General features: G+C 40.6%; 1 protein-coding gene across 2 annotated transcripts in view; it reads left to right on the forward strand.

Annotated features, from left to right (window-relative positions):
• Positions 1-25,978, forward strand: part of ANXA3 (annexin A3) — a 34,357-nt gene extending 8,379 nt beyond the window's left edge. For both annotated transcript variants that reach the window (XM_048847288.2, XM_048847289.2), the window contains 11 exons: positions 7,157-7,244; positions 8,879-8,973; positions 9,754-9,867; positions 10,902-10,992; positions 17,208-17,287; positions 18,160-18,216; positions 19,413-19,506; positions 20,599-20,694; positions 21,559-21,617; positions 21,868-21,990; positions 25,763-25,978. In XM_048847288.2, coding sequence (XP_048703245.2) covers positions 7,157-7,244; positions 8,879-8,973; positions 9,754-9,867; positions 10,902-10,992; positions 17,208-17,287; positions 18,160-18,216; positions 19,413-19,506; positions 20,599-20,694; positions 21,559-21,617; positions 21,868-21,990; positions 25,763-25,822 — 957 coding nt within the window. In that variant the 3' untranslated portion in view covers positions 25,823-25,978. The remainder of the gene's footprint in view (positions 1-7,156; positions 7,245-8,878; positions 8,974-9,753; positions 9,868-10,901; positions 10,993-17,207; positions 17,288-18,159; positions 18,217-19,412; positions 19,507-20,598; positions 20,695-21,558; positions 21,618-21,867; positions 21,991-25,762) is intronic.
• The last annotated feature ends 468 nt before the right edge of the window (positions 25,979-26,446 follow it).

The raw sequence follows: 26,446 nt of genomic DNA on the forward strand, positions 1-26,446 counted from the left end.
ATGGACTTAATTTATTTTATCACCATTTTCTCTCACGTCTAAATTTCTGGGACATCGTAGTATACTGGTAAACATTATCACAGTTTATTTTCTAAAAAATTAGTGAAATCTTAGGAGATCCTACAACCCTTACCTTTAATGTAATACAGCAACTCTTTTGAATTGGTTTTAATTGGGTGGTTTTTATTTTCCATGAGTATCGTCCTCTGTAGAGGAGACCTTAAAGCACCTAAAGGTACATCCACACTGCAGTCAGGCTACGAATAGCAGCATGAGCTAGTCACGTCTCTGGCAGGCTTGTACTTGAGCCACAGTTGACACTGCTATGGCTTCACTTCTGTTGGAACCCAAACTAGCGAGAGATTTAAGCTAGCTCAGGTATGTCTACACATGCTGAAATCACACCTCTGATTGCACTGAAGACTTACCCTAAATGAGTTAGGAGCAGAAGCCCCATTCACCTGCAATGGGACTTCTGCTCCTAACTCACTTAAATGCTTTTTAAAATCCTGGTTTTACCATTATCATTCATAGGTATTCATATCCAGATTCTGATTGATTTGGGATGCTTAATCTGCTTGTAGGCAGATGGCTTTCTTGTTTTTGTTTTGTTGTGGGACAGGAAGGGATAAGGAAGAGAAACTTGGCTCAGCACTGCAGTCCACATGCAAGGCAGAAGTCCCACCAAAGCCAAAGGAAGTCATGCCTGGGTATGGGATGCAAGGTCACAGTGCCGTTTTGGTTACTTCCCGTGATTTAGTTTCGACCTGCATTCAACTACGCTTCCTCAGGACAAGCAGAGGGTTATCTGAATAAAGTGAATGTGTGCCAAAAATAGCAGAGACTTTGTCTTCGGGATAACTGTATATACAGTGCACCACTCTACTGGCAATGCAGTGTTGGTGGGAACAATCTCAGGAAAGTGCTAGCCATGTATACTTATTATTTCTGTCAAAAATAATAATAATAATGCTTTGAGCCCAGACATGTCCAGAACAGTGGAACAGATAGGAGTGCAGAATCAGGACAAGGTAACTTTTTTTTTTTAAATGATGTAACTAAGTCAACATTCCTGAAAGACTGAGGTCATAGCCTGTTTGCTTTTTTTTCTCCACACCCATAAGGATATAGCCCTGTTTCCTCATTTAAAAAACTTAAATACAAGTAGGGCAAGGAAATGAAATAGGATTCTGGTTATGGATTTCCTGTCTTATGTAGCTGATCAGTGCATTTTTTTTTTCAAAGCTTGTCCAGTTTCTTCCCAAGATTTTTCACTCGCACTGCTTTACAGTAACCCTTCAGTGGGACCAACTGAAATATCCTCAATCCAGTGCTCTTTCAGCAGACTGCCATTAGCTGACATTTTCTAGTTCTTCATTTTATTAGTTGCATTATAACAGTGCCTACAGACTATAGCTGAGACCAGGGGCCCATAATGCCAGGCTCTGTACAAAGTCCCAGCCACAGATTTTACAGTCTAAATTAGTCAACATAATTGAACTGGCTAAGTGTTGCCTCGAAGGGGTGTGTGTGGAGCTGGAGCTGGACTACAGGAAGGGACAGTCTCCTGTGATAGACCCTGGAGGAAAGAAACTCCTGGTAGAAAGCTTTGGGAGTTGTGGCCCCCATTGGAAGTTTTGTTTGTTTTGTGAGCTTGATTGTTTAGACAACAAATGGAGGCCGGAGTAAAGGCTGAAGACTAATCTGGGCGTGGCTGATAATTCATCTGGCTGGTGAGGAAAGTTGCCAGCTTCCATACCAATTGTGAGAGAGCACCAAAAAATGGGGGAGAGGGACTGTGTTGGTATTGCTATTTTTACAGATGTAGAGCAGCATTTCCCAAACTTTTTTAGCCACAGAACACTTTTTAGCCTATTATGGAACACTTATAATATTTTGTAGTCGTTTGGTTTGCAAATAAAAAATTGCGTTATTTATGCTCAAATATATTTTATTTTATAAAACAAAGCAAAAATACAAATTTAAAATAACTTGAACGAACAATTTCTAACTGGAAGCGCGTATAAAGTAGTACAAAAATCAAGTGCAAGAATCAAAATTAAATGCTAGATTCTTTCACGGAACACCTATTCACATCGTGCAGAACACCAGTGTTCCGCGGAACACAGTTTGGGAAACGCTGATGGAGGGAATTGAAGCACAGTGGAGCTAAGTGACTTGGCCAGGTCCTCACAGGAAGCTTGGGGCAGATGGAAATTAAAAACAGACCACCTGAATCCCAGTCCAGTGTTGTCTTTATACACAAGGCCATGCTTTCTTTAAAGCATAAACACATGCTGGCAGAAATGGAGATGGCTGACAAATGTCTGTTTCCCTGCTTAGTGAATCAATGTGTATACATGTTGGGCCAAATTAATTGGTGAGCTTACATGGGAGAGAATTTGGACCTTTGTGCCCACTGTGTGCAGTGGCTTTAGTACGCTTACTTTTATCTCCCATTCAGTTTACCTCTACTAAATCTGTCACTTCTTAGCAATATTTTTCTATGTTTAAACTGACTGCTAGTTATATTTGGATTTCAATTTTATTGAATCGCCCTCTGCTGCACCCCCCTGCCCCCAATAAAGAGAGAATGGGGGCGGGGGGAAGAGGAGAGCAACACCTCAGTTTCCTTCTGCTAGGAGTTAACCAAACATTTTTTAAAAGTTAGACCAAATCTTTTCGCTTTTTGTCTGAGGTTCCTCTGCCCCAAAACGTTACCTGCTCTTTAGTGGTCAGGTCAGCCAAGTGGCTGTGCCAAGCCTCTCTCCCTGGAGGCAGTCTGCTCTTCAGTCTAAGAAGGATGAGTTCTTTAGCTACAAGCTCTTGAGAAATCTTTAAGACTTAAATCCAAAGAAGTGTTTCGTGGACTAGGTTACCAAATGTCACCTATCAGACAGTATTTGGCCCTTCTTTTCTGAAAACATGGATCAGATAATGTCAATTACCAGGTTTAGGTAGTTAAAATATGTGCCTAATCTCAGGCTGGTTACCAGTGAAAATGCACAATGCTTGACAATCTCGGCGGAGACCCCCTAGGGTAGAGTGGGCAGGGAGACTGCTCTCTGTCTCCAACTGTGTGTCCTTTTTGGTCAGGGACAGGGTTGAGGAACGCTGTTGGAATAGTGCGAGGGAGCTGGTGCTGCTGCCAGGGTTTTAAGTGTTCTGTTGCTGAGGAGAAGAACTAGGTTTCCAGAGCTGCAAGAGTTAATAAATTTCTCCTTGCATACCCTAAATATGTTTGGGTGCTAAGTACATAGTAAATTACCCTACTTGTCATGTTGCTTCTAATAAAAAAAAATGTGATCTGAGTAATTAGTGTTAATTTCAATCTTTTTTATACAAATTAGTAATCACTCTGGGACTCTACAGTTCACTGTTAACCACTGGAGCTCTGTGTACTGCCTTATTGGATATTCTAGGAAGGAAGATCATGTTCAGATTATCCCATATTGAACTACAAAAACAATGATGGGGTGTCCTATTGGGACCCAGAGGTTATTCCGTGTCAGAGTCTGAGACTGAATCTTACCACTGCTGTTTCAAAGTAAATCTTCCCTGTTTATGTATTTCATTAAGGTAGCCACAGTGGACAGTATTTTTGTCAGCAGGCAATAATTCACAAGATATACATTAGTAGCTGGGGAATAACTTGCTTGTGTTTGACATATGTTCACCAAGAAGTGCTATTAACTTTTGTGGGAACGAGGTGTAGCGAAGGAGTCCGTGATGAAGGCAGTAGTTGTACAATAATGTTGCACCATATCCTGGTATTAAACAATACTCCAGGAGTTGCCAAACAGCCTATACAGGGAAGCTTACTGCTATTACTTTCATGAGGAAGTTTCACCTTCAGATCTGTATCTAAACTAACGTTAATGCTTTTTTGTCTTTAATTCTATAATTATATATAGCAATCCTTTAAGTATAGCAGCACTTGGTTAATCATAACACCCCCCCCCCCCCAAAATGTTTTACTTGGGGCGGGGGGAGCCAACTTCAAAAGTGTTCAGCTTGCAAAGTTTCCTAATACAGGGTGGTGATTACACTCTATTCAGTTAGTAAAGACAAAATCAAGTGTCTATGAAAACAATGTTAAACACTTCAGGAAAAGCAAAATCAAACTGTCCATACAACTCAGTGGGGGGCAGGAGGAAGGAAATCAGGACAGTGTCAATCTGTGGAGAAAAGAGATGATTTGAAGGTAAGTAAAACTGTCTCAATATGTAACAATATACACTGTAAAAACAGAGTGAAAACTTTGCGGAGCAACATCTTGTGGGATTTTTATTTGTCATTGTTTGCCATGCCCACCTGAAAGCTTGAAAATTAAAATTTTTCATTGAGTTTGTAACATCCAGTTAGCAAATACATTTGGTTTGTATTTCTAATGGTAATTAAAATCGACAGTGTAGTACTTTTCATTTACCTCCTTGTAATTGACATGAGAGGTCTGTAACAGATATGGCAATTTCTTGCAATATCTTTGGGAGATCTTCTTGAATTAAGTTTAAATAGCTTTGGAGTCCACTGTATTTTAAATGCAAAGTTAATGTATTGTTGTGGGAATGTGTAACTCCCTCTCTCTAGGAGGGAGATGTGGCCCGTGTAAACCCTGGGAAGTGTTACGAGCTGTAGAAGACTATTTCATACAATGTGCCAGATGAGAAGGAACTTTTGGGACAAAGTTGTACGTTTCCTAAGAAATACCTGGGGGGAGATGAATGCAAAGTCCCACCTCCAGACTCCACCTTCTGAAGCTATCCCTGAGGAGAGAATCAGTCTGACTGATACAAAGTCTCTGAAGATCAAAGACCCCAAGTGTATAAAGAAAAGGCTAACTTATGCATAAGTGTGCTTGTTCAGAGCTAAGGCAGTTATGAATTTGATTCAGTTTGAAGGACTGATTATCTACCAGAGTGCTTGTTTTCATGTGTTCTTTGTAATGCTTTCACCTTAAGAATAAATCTGCTTGCAGAGAAAGGGCTGTGAGGTAACTTATAACTGTGGGCAATTAGGCTGTTTGCTTTGTCCTCAGTGGCTATAAAGCGCAGGCCTGTGTAGGCAGTCTGACGTGTTAGGGAACACAGTGCAGGCTGCACAATTCCTTGCCTCCAAAAACCCTGATCAGGAGGAAGAGAGACAGGTGTCTGCCCAAGAAAGGTGAGGGCCGATGAGCCCGACACCTCGAGTAGGTGCCCTTACTGACCATGAGGGGGAAATACAGGTGCAGTTTCCCAGAACTGTGACACTGTGTAGCCTTGGAAATAAGAACTATAACTGCTACTGCAAAAGAAGCTCACAACGTGTCTCTGTTCAATATGTGGTTTTTAATCTTTCTGTGGCCAGTGGCTCTTAACTTTAATAAGATCATTAAAGTGCATAGAGTCCTTTGTATCAGGTTTCAGTAACTTTAAAGCAGGTCAGAGTTGAGGCTTAAACCAAGCTATTAACGGAATTATTTTAATATAAAGATTTGTGCTAAGGCACTGAGTGGAACTAGCTAGAATATGAGAAGTGGGGTGGGGGCGGGGGGGTGAAGCTTTCCAACATCTGTGGATTCACTTGAGTCCTGACCTGTGCAACCCCTTCTGTTTCCGTCCTGGCCTTCTCTTGAGGAGTGACTGCTAACCGTACTGTGTTGTGGTATGTTAGTGATGTGTACACGTGCAAACAAATCTTTGAAAGTTGCCACTGATTGCTGTGGTGCAATTTTTTGGGGTGCCCAGTTTGATACACCAAGGCCCCGAATCTCATTAGATGAACTATTGCAGCTCCCATAATTCAGCTGGATTTGTGGTTGCTCATCATCACTTCTGAAAATCAAGGCTATGGTGTTTCAGGTTGGCCCCTGTCAAAATATTGACATGAAATTGACACATCCAAAAGCAGGTTCCACTTTGAAAAACTTTGGCTATCCCAGGTAAGATGAAAGTATCAAACTCACTTTCCCTTTTATCCCCCAGCAATTGAATTTAGGTCATTTTATGTGAGCCGCTAACCCACTACCCTAATGCACCATCCACCAATGAGTCAATAACCCTTTTACTTCAGATACATTTTTCGCCGATAATATTCTGCACAATTTGGGTGTAGTGGGGAAAGAGGATTTTGGCTTATAAAAAGCAGTGTTTGTACCTTTTTCTAACAATGTAGAAGCTCTTTGTTTAAAAAAAAAAAATCCAGGCTTTTGATCAATGTAGCTAGTGTCCACTGTGAATTAGATCTATTTAACCATAAATTGTATTCAGCAACACGATGCAATCCTTGTTACCACCCAGACCTAATTTTGCTTGCTTTAAAAATGATCATCTTCCCTCCGGCACATTGGTGTTTTGTGGGGAAAGCAATGTAATTATGATTGAGATTAAAGTAACTTGCTTTGCTATAATCTGATTATTTTTGTTTGAAATTTATATTCCAGTCATGCCCAGAGGCCTCACTGAAAGTTATTTCAATATTTAGAATTTCAAGCCTGTGCAATCGCCATTTCCCCTGTGTCAATGCTAGAGCTTTCCTTCAATACAAAAAGGGTTATCCTGGCATCATCATAATAATAATTAATAATATAATAAAAAAAGCAAGAGGGGATGGGGGGGAACAAATCTCCGCATCACTAATCAAGATGATGAATGCTTCAAAAAGCCTGTGAACAGGGGATATATTGGCACCAACCTTGCTGGTGAATCTGCCAAAAATGAGTGTCTTTTGCTACAGAAATAAGTTTGAAAAAACACGTCACCATGGTTTAATAAATCATTGTGCATATATAACCCACTGGTGAGTATGTGTTATCATATCCCCAGAGGATATGAGATGTTACAGGCCCCAGCTACAGCATCTGGGCTTTTTGAGCTGCCGCAGCTTGCGTTAGGCTTTTTGAACTGGGGACCTCTGGAGCCATCTCCTCATTTTATGGATGGGGAAACTGAGGTAAGGTTGCATAAGGCCAGTGAGAGAGTTGATATCAGAGCTGTGATTAAAATGTGGGAAATCTGCACTCCCAGCGCTGAGCTCAGTTAAATTTTAAACACTAGTTTATTGTTGCCATGGTGAAAAAATGAAGCAACTGAAAACAGTTCGTCAAACTTCAGACCTAAAACTCTTTGGGGATTTTTGTTGCTGTTAGATCTCAAAATGTTGTTTTGATCTCTAGGTTGGAAGCAGAGGAACCATTCGAGATTACACAGGTTTCAATGCATCCAAGGACGCTGAAACTGTTCGGAAGGCAATCAAAGGAATTGGTAAATATGTATCTAAGTTTCGCTCCTATATTGTTACAGAAAAGCAGTTATGGTATTCTGTGTGTCAGGTTTTGCACAGAAATGCTGGAATTTGGTGTGCCATAAAAACAGACATACTGGATCAGACCAGTGGTTCATCTAACCCAGTACCCTGTCTTTTGACAGTGGCCAATGCTAGGTGCTTGAGAGGGAACAAACAGAACAGGTAATCATCAAGTGATACATTCTCCGTCATCCACTCCCAGCTTCTGGCATCCCTGACCATCTTGGCTAAAAGCCATTGTTGGACCTATCCACCATGAACTTACCTAATTCTTTTTTGAACCCTGTTATGCTGTTAGTCTTCACAGTCTCCCCTGGCAATGAGTTCCACAGGTTGACACTGAAACATTTCCTTCTGTTTATTTTAAACATACTGAATATTAATTTCATTGGGTGAACCCTGGTTGTTCTTATATAAAGTAGTAAATATTTCCTTATTCACTTTCTTCACAGGAGTCATGGGTTTATAGACATCTATGATATCCCCTCTTAGTCGTCTCTTTTCCCAGATGAGACATCCTAGTCTCTTTAATCTCTCTCCTCATATGGAAGCTGTTCTGTACCCTTAATCATTTTTGCTGCCCTTCTCTGTACCTTTTCCTATTCTAATACATCTTTTATTTATTTATTTATTTATTTATTTATTTTGAGATGGGGTGGCCAGAGCTGCACACCGTATTCAAGGTGTAATGCCTCCATGCAATCAGTAACTATGATGACTGGGCAAGTTCACATTTTGATAAGGGGGTACTACTTCAACCACCTCATAGACATTAAGGTCAGAAGGACCATCATGATCCTCTAGTCCGACCTCCTGCACAATGCAGGCCGCAGAATCTCACCCACCCACTCCTGCAATAAACCTCTCACCTATAGCTGAGCTATTGAAGTCCTCAAATCATGGTTTAAAGACTTCAAGGTGCAGAGAATCCTCCAGCAAGTAACCCATGTCCCACACTGCAGAGGAAGGTGAAAAACCCCCAAGGCCTCTGCCAATCTGCCCTGGAGGAAAATTCCTTCCCAACCCCAAATAAGGCGATCAGCTAAACCCTGAGCATGTGGGCAAGACTCACCAGCCAGACACCCAGGAAAGAATTCTCTGTAGTTAGTCAGGTCCCACCCCATCTAACATCCCATCACAGGCCATTGGCCCTATTTACCATGAATATTTAAAGATCAATTAAGTGCTAAAATCATGTTGTGCCATCATACCATCTCCTCCATGAACTTATCGACTTTAATCTTGAAGCCAGATAGGTCTTTTGCCCCCCCTGAAAGTCCCTGACACTAAGATCTCTGGCTAGGTCTCATCTCCATTTGAAGGGGTTTTTGCCTTCTCCTTTTCTGTTTGCTTTCAGCCAGCGCCCAGGATGGAGATTAGTTTCAGAACAAATTGACAAATCAGTGAGGACAACTTGGTTACTAAAATGCTTCCTTGCTGAAGTATAAAAGTGAATAATATGCTTCTTTTCCCAGTGAATTCAAGCGAGTTGGAATAACTCGTTTTAGTTTCAGTGCATTAGGAGTTTTGTTGGGTTATGTAAAAAAAACTGGGAGTTGAACAACCTTGAGTAAAATGATTTTTCTTTCAGGGACGGATGAGAAAACACTGATCAGCATCCTCACTGAGAGATCAAATGCTCAGCGGCAGCTGATGGCTAAGGAGTACAGGGCAGCTTCAGGAAAGGTACAGCTTGGGGAGGATAGCTGACAGTAAAAATATCCTGTAGCATCTTCATTATGCAAAACTAATCTGTATGTGCACAAACCCTAATATTGCTTAATTATGAGGCAGGATATGAGAAATGAATACATCTAAGTAACTCATTTGAATTTATAGCTAGCTCTGAGAATAAAGAAGGAACGCTTTGATTAGGAAAAAACTAACCAATACAAACTCTTTTCAGTGCACCATTAAGCAATGAAGCATGTGCTAAACAAGGAGCCAAACAAGTGCCCCTCTTGTTTCAGTGTGGACTAGGCACTGAAATAAAGTAACTCTTACCATTTATTTTTGGGAAGATGACAAATGAGTTAAGGCTGGGAGTTAAAAGGTCCCTTTTCCAGCATCTGCAGTTGCCTTTTCCCGGACCAACTAAAACATGAATCTGATTCTCTGCCTCCTCCATTTTCTCTTGAGAATCAGTATATCTACATTTCTGGGGTGGGGTTTTTTTTGGTTGTTTTTAAGACATAAAGTGGGCTGACCTTAATTTAGCCTTAATTTTGAAAGAGTGGAATTAGCTTTCTAAATAATATTAGTGGTTTTTGTTTTTTCCTTTTGTTTGGAAGGAAACCTCAAAAAGCAACACAGCCATGAGCAAGATGCTTCTGAAAGTAGAAATGATTGAGGAGAAGCAGGGTAGAATTGTTCCAGTAGCAGCAACTAAACTTGCCATTTCATCTGGAAATAATGTGATCTGTGAAAGTGCAATCTAATCACCCTGGGTCTTGCCTGTTTGTTTAGGACCTGAAAGATGACTTGAAGAGTGATCTCTCTGGCAATCTGGAGCGTGTTATAGTTGCACTTGTAACACCACCCGCTGTGTTTGATGCTAAACAGCTTAAGAAATCCATGAAAGTAAGTCTGCAAGCAAATGTTTCATACTTTTGATTTAGAGCGTTTAGAAAGAAGGTAAATATTTTGTAAAAAATTTCAAAGGAAATGAAATTTTTTTTTGTTTAAAATTTTCCATTACATTTTTTCCAAATGAAAAAAATATTTTAGTTTCAGTAGGGAGAAGAAAAACACTAACATATTTTTATGATTGGGGTGGGGAAGTGAGGGTTCCACACATCTGAAATGACTTTTTTTTCAAAATATTTCAAAAAAGTTAAATTGAGAAAACAACAAAAAGTAACCAAAACCAAATTTTCACTGAAATCTTTGTTTTGGTCAAAATGGAATTTTTTAAAACCAAATTGAAATTGTCTCTACTCCTTAGTTTGTTATGCAAAATATCAGAGTGATGGAAAAATTAATCCATTCTTTAGGTGTCATATTGGCGGGCTATAACATTTTTGTAGTGCTTCAGTTATAAGCAGGCAGGGGAAACCATGCCACAATTTATTAGCTATTCATTGCCGGAAACTGTTTTCAATTCCTGTCTTTGTTGTAAGTGGGGATATGAGTTTGGTGTTCTGCTGCCTATTTCCATTTCAGGTCACTAAAACAACACTTAATGTGGCATGTCTGCTCTGTGCTTGAGTCCTCAGATTAGAATGTCAAATGTGTTGAAATGTAGGAGTGACCTGCATTCTCAGAGCTGCATGTGGATTCTAGCAGAACCTGGTGTCTATTATCACTGGCTCGTTCCCTTAGTTGCAGATTTGAGAAACAGCTCATTAGGTTTAATAATCTCTTGATAGGATCAAATAACTTTTCATTCAGTAGTTAAATATTTTCACAAACTTTATTTCCTCGCTAAAGTGAATTGCGTGAATTTTGATATTTGAAATCACAGTATTTTGGGTATTACAATGTGTGATGTTCATAATTTGTGCTTCAGTTCACTTGAAACTAATCCCCAAACAACCGCTATAAAAACTGTATTTTTTTTCCTTGTCAACTGTATGTGGTTGGTTTTGGTTTTTTTTTTTGTTTGTTTGTTTAAGGGTAGTGGAACTAACGAAAAGGCACTGATAGAAATCCTAGCCTCCAGGAGCAGTAAGCAAATGAAAGAGGTATCCCAGGCATACTATACAGGTAATGCTTTCTCACACATGTATATTAATACCATTACCTGATTGCATCCTACCCAGTGCTCGATCACCTCCTTGAGGTGATCTATGAAAAGTGACTCTTTTTTGAATTTAGAAAGTTGAGCTTTAGATACAAAAAATATTTTTCAGTCATTGCAGATTCAGCGTACTGTGCGGTTAACAGATGCATGCGCTCTCCATGTAGTACCACTCCAGTACCTACAGGACTGAATTCCATGTTTAGGAACAAATTTGCTTTTTAAGAACACGCTGTGCGGGCAGCTCCTATTGAAATTAGAGCCGTGTGCAAGCATCTGAGGGCAAAATTTTACCCTTGCAGCCAAATTCCAGTTTCAGATGCATGGCTTGGCCAGTAATGGATTTTTTTTTCTTCCCTATGGAATGTGGCAATGTGCTCCTTTATATCTTGCATATTAGGCTCTTTCCCTTTAGAGTTGTGCGTGCAATTACTTTAAAGTGCACAGTACAAACAGCAACTAATAGGAATGACTTTAAAATTTGTCTTTTTTCATTATAAGCTCCGCTTTCAGGAGCGAATGACTCGGCCATACAAACTCTTGGCAAATAAACTTTGGCATATGAGTCTGGGAGAATTATTTTAATAATTGATGCACTTCTGAATCACGTGTATTTACCGAACAGCATGTGTCTGAACATACCTAATATAAAGTTTAAGATGCTGCGGGGGAGGGTGCTGGTTTCTAAAAACTTTGTGGGTCAGATTCTTCTCTGCGTTCTGGCCCCTTTACGCTGCTCTTACTGGCCCATTTGTGCCATCAAGCCACTGGCTCTACCCAGGTGACGATTACACCAGTGTCCCAATCGTGAAGCTCTAGCATCGTGGTCTCCTATGCCACCCTCTCCCACAGCATAGGAATATTGAGGGGGCGTGGCCAGAGCACTCCTGTTACTCCAGTTTACCATACTTGCTCCCATAGCATAGAGCCATCCAAAGTAACTGAGGCTATCTAAGGCTGGTATTTGTTACACCAGGATTGGCGTAGAACCGGTTCCATAATATGGGAGCTTCAAACAGCACCTTTGGGACTGCCGCTCCAGTTGTATCCATCCACTGGATACCAGAGAATCGGGTCCATTGTCGTTAGTGTTTTGGAAAAACGTGCAGAACCGATGGCTAAGCATTGCACTATGGCTACATCTACGTTGTGAGCTAGGGGTGTGATTGCCATCTTGTATGTAGCTAGCTGTGCTAGCTCAGAGAGCTAGCATGAGCTTAAATAGCCGTGTAGCTGCAGTAGCACGGGCAGCAGCAGGAAGACCAAGTATAAACCTGCCTGAACCTCACAGGTATGTACTCAGGGCAGGTAAGCCATGCCACTGCCGCAACACTACTGCTTGTTCTCCCACCAGTTCTCGCTGTGCTAACGCGAGTACGTGTGCGAAGTTGGGAATCCCCCCCCCCCCCTTGCTCACAGCGTAGCCTGGGTGATTCCACTGAAGAGCTGTTTCTTTGGCATGCATAGCATCCAGTAACCTAATGGTCTCATAGGTGTTAATTCTAGGATAGACTGAGGTTTCTAAGTAAATATTTTTCAATGTTTTATTTGCCATACACATTCTCTGAGCAATTCATTGTCATGCTATTTTAAAAATACTGTCCATGTCAAGCAGAAACAAATTGTTGAAAGGCTCGTGACACCACTGCAGTAACTTTCTTGCAGCTCTCATTTTAAATGTTCATGTACCAGAACGTGTGGTGTTTGGGGGAGGGGCGGTATGTGTGTGTACATAATTACAGGAAAACTTGATTTTTATTGCATTGTTTCTCATGGTAACTCGCAACAACTCTGCTCCTTTCCCAGGAGACTAATTGCTTAGCAGTATGGCAAGTGAGATTGATTTGAACATTAGAAGAGCAAACTGTGGAAGCATATGCTTGGAACAGATACATCTCGTGTGTGGTACGGCCTTGTTTGGATTCAGACCTAGGAGATTTATAGTTTCTTGGGTGGTAGGCTAGTTAAAGTACCATATAAGGAGCAGTTTGAGTTGCCTACTGTAATGCATTATATAATCTTCCACAGGAAGCTTTGCAAACTGAAGGCAGGAGGTAAAACAAATGAAAAGCAAAAAAAGTTCCCTTTAATGAACACGTCACTATATAGTTCTGTCTGTTTGCACAGAAAAGCTCGTGGAGACGGAAGTATGGCGTATGTGAATAGGGCACTAGAATGAGAGCTGGGTTCAATTCCTACCTCAGACACAGATTTTCTTTGTGACCTTGGACAAGTTGCTTAATTTACCTTGTGCTTCAGGTCCTGTCTAAGGTGAAGATATTTCCCTCCTCCCCGAGGTGTTGGAAGGATAAAATCCACAAGTGTCTGAGACTCTTGCATACTACAGTGATGAGGGTATATCAATGGCACCATTGCTCTTTGCGGAGCATGGGGCATGCGCCAGTGAGTTATCTGATGGCTAATCAGTCCAATGCATGAGTAACAGTCCTGTCCACAGCGCACACCCACGCATTAGCAATGCTCTGAATCCAAACAGCAGATTCTTTCCTCCTCTGACGCTGGTCATCGCAAATCTTGATCCAATCCGCGTCACAATCCCTTGCTCCATCTACAAGCTGACTCCTCCAATCAGAGTGGTATTCTGCACTCCCTTCGCAGATTCTAAATGATACTAATCAGCTTTGCAAGCACCTTGAAATCTGCGCAACGGTCTGCCTTTCTGTCTAGACCCTTCCCGAGCATCAGAGTACTGCACGCTCCTCAGGATCCTGTAATCCGGCATTCACTTGACATGTCCAAGCCACCTGAGTCTCTCCTTAATAATCAACATTCCCATGAATGTCATAGCAGCACGATTTAACGCTTCCACATTTGTCACCCTGTCTTGCCAACTTATTCAAAGAATCTTACACAAGCATCTGATATGAAAACTGTTTAGTCTTTTTTGATATTTTGGCACAAGTTGTCCATGTTTGAGCCATACTGAAGAGTGGATAAAACACATGTCTGAGTATGGATTTTCACTTTAGTTGACAATTTGTTCTTTTGCCAGACAGAGCCTGGAACAATACCGAAGTTTCTGGCTGCTTTGCTGATTCTACTAGTAAGCTCAGCATCAGGATCCACATTGTTGGTAACAGAGCCAAGGTAGCAAAATTAGTCAGCGGCATCTAGACTGTCACCATCTAAGGTGATATCTGGAACTGGTTCTGAAGAGCCAAGGTGCATGATGGTCTTTTTCAAGCTTATTGCTAGCCCAAAGATTTTGCATGAATCGGAAAACTTGGTAATAAGATGTTGTAGAGCATCAACACTGAGCCACAAATGTTGCATCATCTGCAAACAGATCTTAATATTTACTTCTCATTCCCACCTCAACACACGTTCCATGATGTTCAAGAAGGTGCCTATCTTAGCACCAGAGATGATGGAGGCTTGCTTAACATTGCAAGGTTCAGAGCTAAGGTGAAGGAGATCATCTTAAGAGACCTGTTTGCAGATGATGCAACCCCTTGCAGCTCAGTGTTGAGGGCATATAAGTACCTAAATGATTAGGGAGTTATGAAGATTATTAAAAGGGTAAAAATGTCAAATCTTCCCTTGGTTCTCAAACACTGCTCTCAAGTTGGCAGCCCTATCACTTTTCATTGTAACTTGCGGTGTAACACTGCTGTCGTTGCAACACTTGAATTTATAAATGACTCTGGAAACCTAGAAATGGGGGAAATGATAAACGTTTTGTTTTGTACCAAACTCAGGCTTGGGGAAATCTTTAAAACCCTTTTTTAAGAAAAAGGACATGGTTGTAGCATTAATTATCTGTTAAATGAGCAAGTAATAGTATAATAATGGCTCAGTTTCTTTTTACTTCTCAGAATTTTAATTTCTATGTGCAGAACTCCTGCCATAGTTTCCAGGTGTGAGTTATAGGTCCCTCTTCTCCTAGCCAACATGGCAACGGCCTATCAGTATTATGGCTCCATCAGTCAGGAAGCAGGAGGTAAGAATGTCAATCAATTTAATATTTACAGAGAGAATCTAAGCAGTTGAGCATCTGCTTTGAAGCTGTAACCAGCACAGAGCAGCCTGCAAAGACCTTTGTTTCACCTAGTTACCCCTGTTTTGAGCCCAATCATTTCTGTTTGACTAAAGCATATCTTCAGTTAAGGCACCCAGTCTTGATTTGAAGACGTCAAGAGATGGGGAATCCACCACTTCCCTTGGTGGTCTGTGTGACGGGTTGGGTCACAGAAACCCCCTTTGGGACTGCCACCTGATGTGCTGAGACCTCTGAGCCCTTTTTCCCTGACAGCTTGGGACTTCAGTGCCCTGCCTGGTTGTGCCAGACACACTAGCCTGCTACAAACACAGACCCAGGTCTGAACCACGTCCCCCAAAAGCCACAGGCTTAACTGAAAACAGATTAAGAAGTGTTCCTGTCTCCAGCACTCCAATACCAACTCCCAATGGGGTCCAAACCCCAAATAAATCTGTTTTACCCTGTATAAAGCTTATACAAGGTAAACTCATAAATTGTTCGCCCTCTCTAACGCTGAGAGAGAGAGATGCAGAGCGGTTTGCCTTCCCCCCCCCAGATATTAATCGCTTACTCTGGGTTAATTAATAAGTAAAAAGTAGGATGTAAGTGGTTCCAAGTAGTAACAGACAGAACAAAGTGAATTACCAAGCAAAATAAAATAAAACATGCAAGTCTAAGCCTAGTACTGTAAGAAAACTGAATACAGATAAAGTCTCTCCCTCAGATGTTTCGATAAGCTTCTGTCACAGACTGGATGCCTTCCTAGTCTGGGCACAATCCTTTCCCCTGGTACAGCCCTTGTTCCAGCTCCGGTGGTAGCTAGGGGATTTCTCATGACTGCCGCCCCCTTTGTTCTGCTCCACCCCCTTATATATCTTTTGCACAAGGCATGAATCCTTTGTCCACCTCTGGTTCCCACCCCTCCTTCTCAATGGAAAAGCACCAGGTTGTAGATGGATTCCAGTTCAGGTGCCATAATCACATGTCACTGTAAGACTTCATTACCCCCTTGCCAGCACACAGGTATATAGGAAGACTTACAAGTAAAGAAGCCATCTACAGTCAATTGTCCTGGTTAATAGGAGCTATCAAAATTCCAAACCACCATTAATGGCCCACACTTTGCATAATTACAATAGGACCTCAGTTATATTTCATATTTCTAGTTTCAGATACAAGAATGATCCATACATACAAATACGATGAACACACTCAGTAGATTATAAACTGTGTAATGATACCTTACAAGAGACCTTTTGCATGAGGCATATTCCAGTTACATTATATTCACACTCCTTAGCATATTTTCCATAAAATCCTATAGAGTGCAATGTCAGTTTGTTCTAATGGTTAAACCCCTCACTGTTAGAAACTTGTCTGATTTCTAATTTGAATTTGTCTGGCTGTCACTTCCACCCATTGGTTCTTGTTATGCCTTTGTCCACCAGATTAAAGAGCCTGGTGTTTTTCTTCCCATAAAAATGCTTTTACACTGTAATCAAATAACCTGTCTTCATGTTGATAAACTAAACAGATGGAGCTCTCTAAGTCTCCCACTGTATATAACATATGGAAGGCATTCAGCTCTCAAGTCACTTTTAAGACTTTTCTCTGCACCCTCTCCAGTTTTTCCACATTCTCCCCCCCCCATCCCCACCCCCCCAAATGTGGACACCAGAACTGGACACGCTATTTTAAGTATTGGTCTCACCAGTGCTGTAAATTATGGAGCGGAATCACTTTCCAACTCACTATTTCCTTGTTTATACATCTAAGAATTGTACCCTTGTTCCCACAGCATCACACTGGAAGCTCATGTTGAGTTGCTTGTCCATTATGACCCCTAAATCCTTTTCAGACTCACCACTTTCCAAGATACAGTCCCCCATTCTGTAGGTATGGCCTGCATTCTTTGATCCTAGATATATGACCATGCATGTGACTGTATTAAGGGGAAAAGGCTGGATTGTGGGGCTAACCTATGTTGGTGGACTGATGGATCTTGCATAGTACCATAACATTGATATGTCAGAGTTGTTGCTGGGAGGATAAGGCTACAACAAATCCGTTACTGGTCAATGATCTTCCCTTAACATCTAGATGCTTTTGCTAATCTTACCTTTGATTTTTTGTTTTTAAATTACAGAATTCAATAAAATGTTTGATTATTTTTGTTTTTAGTATATAAGAAGAGTCTTGGCGATGACATCAGTTCTGACACCTCTGGTGACTTCAGAAAAGCCCTGTTAACTCTGGCAGATGTAAGTTCCTTCAACTTAGTCAACATAATTACTGTACAGATTTGATATTTAGATTTTACTTGAAATTGTAAATATAGGCAGTCCTAGTGAATCTGACAACTGATACAGTACTTACAGGGTGTGCATAGCTTTGCTTATTTAAATTTAAGGTAAGAGAGTGGCATGGTAGGTTAGAGTACTGATATTTTCCCCTCGAGAGATCAGAGTCCCTATCTGGACTTGTTGGTTGAGATGGATTTGGTCTCCTCTTATCCTTGGCTACTTTTATACCAGTTACAGCACCATAGTTTTAGCACAAGTAACCATAACTGGCATCCTCTTCTTGGACTCTTAGCACCGTAGCAACTGGGGTGTTACAGATCAGGATTGAGGAGTTGTGTGGTGAAGCCAATGGCCAATTCATGCTGTGGCTTGGCTTTGACCTTTGCTATTGCATGCTTCATTCAGGAGTACTAAATCCAAAGTTTGAAGGGTCAGGCTCTGTCCTATCCCATAAGAAGCAGAGTGATGCGGTTTTCCTCATTCATCGCTCTCCTATTGGATCCCAGCATTGTTGATCATGATGAGGGGGAGTCACTACTCCAGGCTTGTTCGGAGTGGGGGTGAAGTAAAGAGGAGAAATAGCAGGAGTGGTGGCTTTAGCCTTAGACCACACATGGAGGCCCCAAATGCTCGTACTCAACCTTCCCCACACAATGCTTTTAATGACACTGTCAGACAAATTTTGGGCCTAGGAGGATGCTGGCAAGAGCTACTGTTTCACAATCCACAATAATTATTCTTGGGTGGGTGACTGGGAGAAGGTGTGACCATTTGAGACTTTCAAATTTTGCACTTTTATGGGCTTTAAAGTTCACTCTCCCTTATTGCAGGGCAGAAGAGATGAAAATGTAAAAGTGGATGAACATCTTGCAAAGAAGGATGCACAGGTACAGCAAAGCAAAACAGCGGCTGAACCAAGCTGCGCTTGACACGTAGATATAAAGTGTTCTCTATTGCAATACAAAATTATCTACTAAACAGCATCTTACAGGGATGGCTCACACCCAAGAAATTCAGCATTTTGAACACCCCAAAGTTGAAATGGAGTGGGCAGGGAGACCATCAGATTAGGACGTGTGTAGTTTTTTTGTTTTTTGTTCTTTCCTTCCTTCCCTATCTCCTTCCTATAACTGGCATTAGTTTTCTATATATAATCCGGTCTAGAGTACCCAGTTTTCCCAATTTCCAACAATGCATTGTTAAACTGCTGTAATAATAACCTTTGAAGTGTAAGTATTGCCATTTTATCTGTGGTGAGAGCTAACATGAACATGGGTTTCTTTGAGGGTTTTTTTTTTTAAATGGCCTATGGGGAAAGTTTCATTTTATTCAGACTTCCCATTAACCGTGTAAAACTTTGGATTGCCCCCTCCTTGCTGCCACCATGTGAGGTGCAGAATTTGGGCCCAGCAATGCTGGGCTCACACACTGCAAGTGCAGCTCATAACTCGTTCAAAACCTTCCTGGGGCTGCTGTGTGAGTGGTGCTCATGGTATCCATAAAACACCATCCCCAGTTTGGCCAGTGGGAGGATTATAGTGAAGTCTCTGTCTGAAGAAGACACCATAGCCACTGATGCCCTTGAGTGGAATGGATGGGGGGAAGCTCCAAGGAACCCCCATTCCTGAATAAGACATGTTTATAAAGTCCTGATTTGTATTTGATGTATTGGAATTAACTCTAACATTCACTTTGTGATAAATTGCATCTTTCATAAAGCAAATATTTCCATTCTGTCATTCATAGAAAAATCTCCTTCTCACTTTGAATATGAATCCCTTAATGTCTGTCTTCCAACAGTAGAAGGTGTTCCAGTGTAGGTCAGTAGACAGGCAAGTTCTGCTTTGTATGGGGGGAAGAGAGAGAGAACTAGTTCAACTTTCCAGGCTTGAGTTTCAGCAGCCCATGACAGCAACACCACAGCACTGCAGTGAAGTCCATTGCATCGGCCAGGTTCAGAATCCTGTCCTCCGAAAACTTATGGAAAATGCAGAGACTAGTTTGCAGTGGCATGGCTCAACAATCTTCTTTTGAGAAGTCTAGTCTAGTGGCCACAGTGACATTCTTTCTTTCCTTGCAATAGGTTCTCTATAGTGCTGGTGAGAAGAAATGGGGTACAGATGAAGATAAGTTCACTGAAATTCTGTGCCTTAGGAGCATACCTCAACTGAAATTAAGTATGAAATCGATTTTGGACCATTTTGTGGTATTTCTTAGTAAATGATAATTATTTTCTGTAGCCAAGCATCTTTATGTGTAATTTGGATTGAGGTGCCACTCACTGTTACTGTCCCACCATCACTTCCGTGGGTCCATCAGCTTTTGCTAAAGCTTGCAGAATAAAAACCCCTGAGTTTCTAGCTCTTATGGTTGTGAAGATAGCCAGTACTGTATCTGTTCACATATGGAAGGCTGCAAACTGAAACAATAGGTCTAAGAGGCGTGTATTGTCCTTGTTGAGTGTGCCACATATCAATATGTATGTAGATTTGAAATGGGCTCTTCCTGTGTAGTTTTACTCTAAGGTATTTTCATTCCCACTTTTGCAGGAGAAGAGATGAAAGTTTGATCTTAAACCCAGGCAACAGGTCGTCTTTTACTTATCCCTGTCGCCAAAGACTGTGTGGATTGCATAGCATGCTTTAAATGTAATTGTTGGCATGTACGAATGTCATGCAGACTTGGGGACCAAGCAAGCCTCTGATAAGGAAGTAATTGTGTTTGCTATATTGTGACTCACTAAATGCATCTTTGCCTTACGGCTGATGGAATGTGCTGCATGAGACACCCTCTTTTTTCATAAAGAAACCTGGGATTGTGAAAGCCTTCAGTGGATAAAATTTGTCTCCACCCCACTCAATATATTTGAGTCATTCCTAATTTTATGATTATTAAAGCAAGACCATTAGGTAAATGGGCTAACTGAAGCGGGGTCTGACGTACCGCATTAAAGAACAGAGGCAAACTGCCTTGAGAAGGAAAATGGTGAATGTTAAAATGATGGCCCTTGAAGGTTGTTTGTTCCTTAACAAAATTTCTACATATATACACCTTGATTAGTTTAGAATGATGGCTAATGTTGCTCTCATCATAGGGTATGTGTTCATCAAAGGCATGTTCCAAACAATATTGAAGGTAGTGGAAAGACTTTCGTTAGTTTCACTACGGTTTGGATCAGACCCCAAATGGAGCCTGACGCATGAGAACATTGAGTCATTTCCTTGTGATAGTTTGATATACTTACTACGTATGTTTGGTTATCTTTTTAGCATTTGATGAATACAGGAACATCAGCAAGAAGACCATTGAAGAAAGTATACAGGGTGAAATGTCGGGGCATTTTGAGGATTTACTCTTAGCCATTGGTAAGATTCTTGGGGAGGAGGAAGACATGGCTGAAAACAAGCTGTGCCTTTTTAAACCAAAAAAAAAAAAGAGGAGGATAGGTAAAATATTAGTCTGAATTGTTTGATTTACAGTGACTTTAGTTCTTGCTTTTAGTGATAAGCAGTATCCCTGCATTAAGCATTGTAACACTGACTTGGGCTTACAAAGAGGAGAGAGCTTGTTAGTTCTGTAGCATATATTCAACTATGTTGATGTTTATAATTAGTACAGTGATAGCCTCTAGCAGCCCCAATCTTGGTCCAGGACTGCTTTGTGATAAGTCCTATACACCAGGCACACTCCTCATTTATACTGACTTTGCAAGTGCCAAAAAACCCTCAACCATACTTGGGGATATTTTTAGTAGTGACGCTAATGACTAATTTTACTCGTCACCAGACTTCAGCCACCCATACTGCTGAACCATTTCAAAAGCACTAGAGTATTTTACTTTCAGGGCAGGCCTGAGGGTTCTATAAAGTCTTGTTCTTAACAGAAATGCTTTAACTAAAAATCTATAGCCAGATTCACCCTTCATATAAATGGGTACATCTCTCATGGGAGTGTGTGTAACATGCATGTGGTTTACCAGCCTGGAAGAGAACGATAAAGTCCATGCAGAATTGGCCAGGTGCATGTGTGTATATACCTGACTTGTGCATGCATGTCAGTCATTTACAGGTACAAGGCTGGGCATACAATTGTATTTACCTAGCTTTGAAAATCAAGCCATGCATGTCCTGTCCATTCATAGTGAGGGCTTGTAAGCCAAAGCAAGTTATATGGTGGCATCGTTGTAGAGCAGGCCATTTAAACTAACTCTTAACTTTTTCTTTTAATAGTTCAATGTGTGACTAACACTCCTGCATTCTTTGCTGAAAGGCTGTACCAATCTTTGAAGGTAGGTTTTCAGCTTCCATACCCATTCTTGAACTCTTGTATATCTTTAAGAGAATGTCAACTTTCTAAGAGTCTGTAAGATGTCTGTAAATAATAAACATGGCACTGGTCCCTTACGACAGGTAATTCCTGGAGTTAGATTAAGTAGGACGGAGAATGCCATTTCTAAATGGAGATGCTGATTTTAGCCTAACTTGCATAATGCTTTTATATGGTGTATTGTACCAGATGGCTCTCTTTTATTTTATCAGGGTGCTGGAACTGATGAGTTCACTCTTAATAGAATCATGGTTTCCAGATCAGAAATTGACCTGCTGGATATTCGGGCTGAATATAAGAAGCATTATGGCTGCTCCTTGTACTCTGCTATAAAAGTAAGAATTATTTTAATGAACTATTTTTGCATATTGGAACAAAGTTGCCTAACAAATGTGCCACTCCTGTAATAGAATTTTTTTCTCTTTGAGGTATGTATAAAAGTTTTATATTTGGAAAGTGCCAAATGTGTTATAAGTAGAGGAGTTTGAAGAGGAGAGCAGTTTGGCTTTAGCACTTGTGTTCTGGACAAAATGGAGTAAAATGGCAATTGAGTAGGTCAGAGAGCTGGAGGCAGGAGAGGACTAGGAAATAGACAAGAATGTGTGCTATTGTGCCAGACATTTGGTGCATTTTGTAGAAAGAAGAGGCAAGACTCGATCCAGTTATATGGGGAGGTGGAGCCCAAGGTGCTTAGGAGGAAGATGGTGGTGTAATTCCCAAGGGAATGGGGTGGAAAGGAAGTGGGGGATTTTGGGTGGAAAAATAAGAGACTTCAGTTTGGTCATCTCAAGCCCACAGTGGGCAAGCTAGGCTGATCTGTCAGACAGTGAGTAATGCATGTTTAGAGACTTGTGAACCATTAGCATAGCTCACTGACTCCACGTGAGGACTCAGTGAACAGGTATAAATGGAGAAGATGAAGTACCCAGTGAAGCTCTGCAGGATGCCAGAGTGCTCCTTGGTGCTCAGTCTATTATAAGGGCAGAACAGGACCATACTGTCTGATACCCAGGACGTTTGGAAATGCCTAGCTTTGGTAAACGTCTTAACATTAAGAGAATCATTTAATCATCTGTTTTAAAGCTGAATTGAAAATTGCTAAAAGGCAGGCTTAGGACCCCGTTTCCTGATGTTATACTGCCTCTTGCAGTGACTCTTCCCACAGCTGACCTGCATCAGGGAAGCATTACACCCTAATACTAGTTTTGTGGTATGGTAGCTAATTTTCATAGTCTCAGAAGCAGATCAGGGACCATTATTAGCTATCTGAAACAGGGTAGTTGTGAAAGTCCAGTTGTGAAAGTGATGCCAATGGCTTAAAGTGACTTTGTTTAGAGATAGTTAATTCATTTTAAATACGATTGAACACAATGGTTTAGTTCTTAAAGTTATGTTCATACAACACTGACTACAGTTTCCTTCTCTTTCCAATGCCTTATTCAACTTTTTTCTGCTTTAATGGAAGCTGGAGTGGTTCCCCGCCCCCACCCCCAAATGTCACTCAGGTAGTCCTTCTGAGCATGTACCAGATATCCTTTCTTGCCTCAATGCTTTAAATCCAGCAAGTAACTGCCAACATTCTCTCATCTGCTCAAATATTTCTGAGGTTGGGAGATTAATCAGAAGTGTACTTTTAAAAAATGAATAAACAGTATTGAGTGATTCTTTTCTGTCAGCCTCTTTCATAAATTGATGCACAATGTTCTGTTGCTAGGGGCGGAACTGATGTGACAAGCCCTGTTCCATAATGTAGCTCTGAATTGCACAGTGCTGATCATCACAACTAACTGCACCATAATCATGTGGTAATCTAGAGTTTTATTAATTCTTCTTTAGGATAAAACCTAGAGTTCCATACAAAATCAGTGGGTGCCTGAGGCTTTCTCTTGATTAGGAAAAGAGCTAGCTAAGCCTGATCTTTCTTTTCCGAGTGTAGATTCAGGGTAAGGCCTTGTTGCTTGATTCATCTGGTGGAAGTTGTAGTCTGTTATCCTACATCTGCACTGGGAAAAATGGTAGCATTTTAGGTTTGGTTTAGCTAAAGCGTGTGCTAAACCTGTCCACTTTTCTTAGTTCAGGCAAAGCACGAGTTCTGAAAACCTACATGGGATTCCATTTTTGACCAATCAGCTGGTACTGATCAGTGATAAACTCACTGAATGGGCCAGAGCCCTTTAAACTATCAACTTGTTTATAACTTAATTCGTACACTGAGAAACACATAGAAATGTATGGAATAAAATGGCTAATGTCTGTAGAACACACATGCCAGGAGTAGCTAACCTTGTAGGGGAACAACATATCTTTCATACCATTTAAATATTAATCCAGCCTTCAAAGAATCTTGTCATTGTAATGTAATAATGCTACTGTGTGTTCTCTCTCTCTCTCTCTTCTCCCCCTCCCCCCCCCAAACATTTTGAAAAAAATTATGTATTCTTTAATACCGGCACTCTGCTGCAGAGTACTCCTCCATAGTCTTAGATTCTTCTCTTCATGAGAAAGTTGGACTGGCTTAACTAAAGGTGTCGTTCTAACATATGTAGTTGAATTCATGCAAACCCATTTCTGGACACTTTTTTTTTTTTTTTTCCTTGAGTGGCTTAAAATGATTAAGCATCTGTTTGAACTAAACCAAAAAAAACCTGGCTTAAAATGAAATTGATACTCTCACAGCCTTTTACAGCAATTAGTTCAACTTGTACAACTTCCTGTGGTCAACGTTTTCTAACCTGCTGTCTACAGGCAGGCTTCTAAATCTGCATTTATAGGTTCAAAAGTGAAAATTGCCTGACTTTTCAGAATTACTGAACCCCTGTAGCTTCCTGTGATACTGGAAAGTGAGATCACACATTTAAGAGACTAAATGTAGATTTGTGGTACCTAACTTTAGGCACCGGGGCTTGAAGGTGTTGGATTTTATGTTTATGGTTAAACAATTTTCACTCAGCTACTTTCTGCCTGTCTTTGAGTACTGGTTTAGTACTGGGTGGACCAATTAAGTCATTAATTTAAATGAGTTGATTTAGAACTAAAAACCTGCCCATGGATTTAAACCAGGTTGAGGCTTTGTAAACGTAACTTAAAAAATGTGTGCTATTGCAAATGTAGATTAACATTTATAATGAACTGCGTCGTAAATTGTAGTGTGGGGGAGTGGGGGTTTTTTAATACTACTGCTGGAAGGCTCTTATGACTTCTGTAAAGCTGCTGCAGGCAGGCAACAGTACTGAAACTTAAGGCCCTAATCCTGCAAACGCTTAACTATGACTTCAGCGGCACTGCTCATGCTCACAGTTAAGCATGTGCAAGGGTGTTTGTAGTGTGTGGGGGGCTAATGAAGACTTTAGCATGAGATCTATCACTTCAAAACAAAATCGTTTGTTAATAATGCACAGTTGACTTTCAAAACATGACAGTTACCATCCTTTTTTTTTTTAAATACACATGGGCCAAAAGTTTCAAATAGTAGCCTGAAATCTGTATTTAAGAGATTTAAAAGCACAAATCCAAATGACAAACCCCTGATGGAGGAGTACAGCCTGGTAAAGCATCTCCGCTTTCTGGACCTATGGAAGTTCACTATATCAGAAGGTGGTGTTGGTTGTAAATGTAGCACAGACTATTAGGGATGTTACTGAGGCCCTGGACTTGTCTTTTTTCACCACAGATGTGCATTAAGTGTCAACTTTACTAGTAGAAAGTCTCCATGTAAATCTGAAATCCTAAGTAGGAAACGAAAACTGGTACTGAACAGCCTCTTCAGCAATTTAAAGTTACAAAATGGAGAAGGTAAAACTAGCAGCAAGTCTGATGTATCATGATTTTGTAAAATCATGATTTTTTTTTTTTTTTTTTTTTGACACTGGTTCAGTATTTTACTGCAACCATGAGGGATTAAATCTTCTCCCAGTCAAAAAAAAAAAAAAGGAAGTTCAGTTATTCATTTCAGTAGTAGGATCAAGTATCTTATTTCCTCTTAACATGATGATGTTGGGTTGGCCCAAAAAGGTTGGGGGGGAAGTGTGGAGAAATCATTTTAGAAGTGGCAAACGAAAGCATACGGTGATCGTCACTAATGTCACTTTTATTTTTTTTCCTCTGCAGTCTGATACCTCTGGGGACTACAAGACTACACTACTGATGATCTGTGGAGGGGATGACTGAAAGTAAATTTCTAAGGAGCACAGGGCTATTGCTTTCCTGCTACCTACAGTAATGCTGCTTCTGAAGCTTTTTAAATGTTTAAGCAATTGTAAAATTGCAACATGCTGACTGCTTTCTCATCAAGTATCCTAATAAACAGATGTTTGTTTTAGTGCATCTCTTCCAGCTGTTATCTAACCACCTGCTGGCATCTGGATAAACTATGCTTAGACTATCAGAAGCCAGATCTTCCAGCTATACACAGTGCTCCCCTGTAAGCTAAAAGTCTGTCTGGAAAAAGTTGCCATCTTTCTACAGCTGTACAGCGTCAGAAAAAGTGATATTACCTCGGGGTGGTGGCAGAATACAAACCAATGGAAGGCCAATAAAGTTATTCCAAAGATAACCATTTATTTTGTATATTTTTAGGGCTGTCAATTGCATTTAATGCATGCAATTAACTGAAAATATTGTGTGCAGAATTTTTAATTTTTTGGCACCGAATTCTCCCAGGAGTCAATATATTGATTTCAATTACCACACAGAATAGAAAGTGTATAGTGCTCACTTTATATTTTTGATTACAAATATATGCACTGTAAAAATGACAAAAGAAATGGTATTTTTCAATTCACCTCAAAAAAG

Source organism: Caretta caretta, chromosome 4 (assembly GCF_965140235.1).
Source record: "Caretta caretta isolate rCarCar2 chromosome 4, rCarCar1.hap1, whole genome shotgun sequence".
NCBI classification, from domain to species: Eukaryota; Metazoa; Chordata; order Testudines; family Cheloniidae; genus Caretta; species Caretta caretta.